Source organism: Caenorhabditis remanei, chromosome X, assembly GCF_010183535.1.
Source record: "Caenorhabditis remanei strain PX506 chromosome X, whole genome shotgun sequence".
Lineage (NCBI taxonomy): Eukaryota > Metazoa > Nematoda > Chromadorea > Rhabditida > Rhabditidae > Caenorhabditis > Caenorhabditis remanei.
In genome coordinates, this window is record NC_071333.1 from 4003384 (window position 1) to 4007031 (window position 3648).

Genomic DNA, 3648 nt, shown 5'->3' on the forward strand with positions numbered 1-3648 from the left:
TTAGCTTACCAGCTTGAACAGCAGAAAAATGTTCAGTCGACGATAGAGAATGTTTCCGAGAAAATCGAGTTTCAATTTGTCTTTGAACCGAAGATGCCATACCAAATTTGTGAGACAGAATAATTGAGTGAACACAAAGAATACCTAAAATGAGGACAATAAGCTGAAATCACTTTTTCACATCGACTTACAGAATAACAGATGAAGAGTCCGTAGGCATCCAAGACTTCAAATTCAGATGTACCGATGTACACGTCGATTACAAAAGGTATAAGAAAAACTTCTTTTACAAACGCGAATTGAGTGACGAACGACATACGTGAGCGTATAATGTCTGCTGACCAGTTAATAGTCGATTTCGGGTTCTTTGAGCGTTGATTGAAATATAAAAATGAAGAAGTAAGAGACATCGTGATTGTAAAAATCTCTGCAATTGGTTTAGCAATGAATGCGATTGGAATGAGAGTTCCATATAAAACAAGAAAGACATCAAAACGAGGGACGGCAATGATCATCACACTGATGATCGACAATACAAATAACACGACCATATCGTGGTAATGGTGAAGTTTATCCATGTATGGGATGATGCCAGGTATCTATAAAAAATTGTTTGAAAAAATAGATCTTAAAGAAACAAAACCCACCGCATCATTGCAAGTAGAATCATTTAACATAAACTTATGAACGGTGAAAATCACCGTGAATAGTACAAAACATGAAGCCAAGGTAGCACCTATTAATGCTGGGTCTGAACCCGCAAAATAATTCCACACATAAGTGAAGTTGGACGCCATTTGCATCCGAATGAGGCTTTCGATGAGAGCCTCTCGCTTTTATATGAGAGGGTAGCCTAGCAACCGGATGTTTGGCGTCTCTATAAGGAGTCCTATCTCTAGCCTTCTGACTTGCACTTTGCAAACCCCCAGGGATTTAGATTGGAAATTTGAGTTTGTTTGTCGTGAATGAATAGAATGATTCAATCTTTCACGAGGCGAGATATTTCAGAAGATGACATTAAATTCTAAACTCATGAGCATGGATTGCGTCACAAAACGTCAGATGTCAGGAGTATTTTCTGAATAGCAGAAATTGAAAAACATGTTTTTCGGGTTAACAGTTAAAATAAATACAGTTAATATATTGAGTGATAACAATTATAAATAAACCTAGCTTTTGGAATCACATTCATCGGGACCACAGTAACCCACTTCTATTCATAAAAGCTGGAAGTTAAGCGTCTCTATTTCATTCCCTCTAGAACTAAAAAAAAGATGTCAACTACAAAAATGATGAAGAAGACATGTCAAATGGTTTGGATTCATTCTTATCAGGACTACAGTAACCCACTTCTAGTCACTGGAAGTTAAGCCTCCTCATCTTTTTTCTCTCTAGAACTAAAGAAAGATGTCAACTACAAAAATGATGGAAAAGACATGTCCAATGTTTTAGAATAACTTTTATCGGGACTACAGTAACCCACTTCTATCCACTGGCAGTTAAGCCTCCTCATCTTTTTTCCTCTAGAACTAAAAAAAAAATGTCAACTACAAAAATGATGGAGAAGACATGTCCAATGTTATAGAATCATTTTTATCGGGACTACAGTAACCCACTTCTATCAACTGGCAGTTAAGCCTCCTCATATTTTTTTCTCTAGAACTAAAAAAAGATGTCAACTACAAAAATGATGAAAAAGACATGTAAAAAAAGTTGGTCAGCATTTTTTAAAAATTAAAATGTTTGTTCAGTTCACTGTTCTCATCTGTCAATTCCAATTGATGTCTACCGCTTTTCATTGCATGACCTTCAATATCTGTTTGTCCCATACTTGTCACGGGCCGGGCCGGGCCGATTTCCAAATTTCCACCGGCCCGGTCGGCCCGGGTGAAGCGACTTTTTTTCGAAAAACATATTTTTTCAGCAGTAATTTTTGAAAAAGTGGTTTCGACTGAATTGATGATTTTTATTAGTTCTACAGTGAATTTAGTGATAAAAAAGCATCTGAAAATTATTTTTGGGATGCAAAAATTTTTTTTTAATTTCCACCCGGGCCGGCAAAATTTTTCCTCGGCCCGGCTCGCCTGGCCGGCCCGTCAAATGACAAGTATGGTTTTTCCCGAAAATGGGCGTGGGGAGTAAGAAGGGGAGTAAGAAGTAAACTTTCGCTTTGACCCGCCCTTTTTTTCGGTATAAAAGGGAGACCTACGTCCACACTCCACTCGTCACTACTTGATGGCTTACCAGTATAGCCGTCCCTGTATTATAACTATTTTCATCGAATTCTAATTGATTCCCGATTGGGATTGTTGATTTTGGTGAATGGAGGATATGAAAATGTGAGTTTGACAAGGGGTATCGCAATTTTGAGACGCGTCAAGTGGATCCCGCTATGAATGTAAAATTAAAAACTCAATTTTTGGGTGTAAATCTTTATAAAAAACAAATTTTCGAACAGTTCAGCTGGTGAAGAAAAACCGTCATCTGTAAATTGTGCAAAAAGAGTCAGATTTTTATTTATCAAATTTCAGAGCATCACTGCACCTCCAACTATTGATTTCGAAAGAGAAATGTCTCAAATCACGCACCACGCCACTCGAATCGTCAGGGAATAACCGCATCGAGTCAAAATGATACGAAAAGTTTTGCTCGATTCGGTGTTCGATTTTGACGAAAAAGAATTTGATAGAGAAGTGTCTCTCTTCCCCCATCCGATCCCAACGGTCCTCTTCAGGGCCACAAACCGAAAAAATCCTTTAAAATTTTTTGAATAAAGTTGATCATGTATTTATTTTTGCAATTTCTTATTCACATATGCACTCTATGCCGTCTGACCTCCAATATGTCTCATTCTCTATTTTTTCTACGAGTCGCTTTTTTGAATGAGTGGTAATCATTGACCATTTCGGAAAAGTGCAGATAAAAGGCACAAATTGCGTCCGATGTACTTTTTGTTTGACCTCGGAAAGCGGCAATCCGTTTGATGTTTGAATGGCAGACAGAGAAAAAGAAGTATAATGTGGAGGATATGCGGATTTAGAAAAGCAGAAAAAGTGAGAATGAAATAAGAACAGCAAGTAGAAAACAAATTGCAGTGATATGAAAAAGTTATTATTGAAAATTATAATATGATTACGTTAGATCGACAATCGGAAATCAAGAAAATGTTTTTTTTCAAAGAGACGTTTTTTTCAATGACGGCAAATTGCATTTTGATGTTTAGCTAATGTTAAAAGTGGATTTTGAAATAGGGACAGGAATTAGTAAAGACTGCGGTGATCAATGTCAAATTTGAAAATCAGAATATATTTCATTACACATTGGTTCTACAATCAGAATTCAAAGAAAATTTTCGGATACAAGACACTTTTATATTTTCAATAAAACACAAACATATTTACAATAGAGTCTACTGGCTATAATTCAGTTTTTACAAGTTTTTACGAGTGTGTTTTGACCTCACTACTTGTTTCATAATTTTAATACAGTACATCAATTGATACAGCTCCAAAGCCTGCTATATTTTGCACTAAAATTAAGCGATTCGAGAGGAAAATCACTTTCAAACTAACTTCAGAGTAACTTTTTAGAGAGGACTCTCACAAAACATTTGTCAACTTCAAAAATGAAGCACTAGGTTTGTCAAAA

The 3648-nt window shown here is 36.3% G+C and overlaps 1 protein-coding gene across 1 annotated transcript; it reads right to left on the bottom strand.

Moving 5' to 3' along the window:
* Window positions 1–803, bottom strand: GCK72_022771 (uncharacterized protein; the record flags this gene model as incomplete). The annotated part of the gene is made up of 3 exons (XM_053735058.1): window positions 1–144; window positions 192–599; window positions 648–803. 3 exons carry the CDS (start codon window positions 801–803, stop codon window positions 1–3), a joined length of 708 nt encoding a protein of 235 aa, XP_053578624.1.
* Between the last annotated feature and the right edge of the window lie 2845 nt (window positions 804–3648).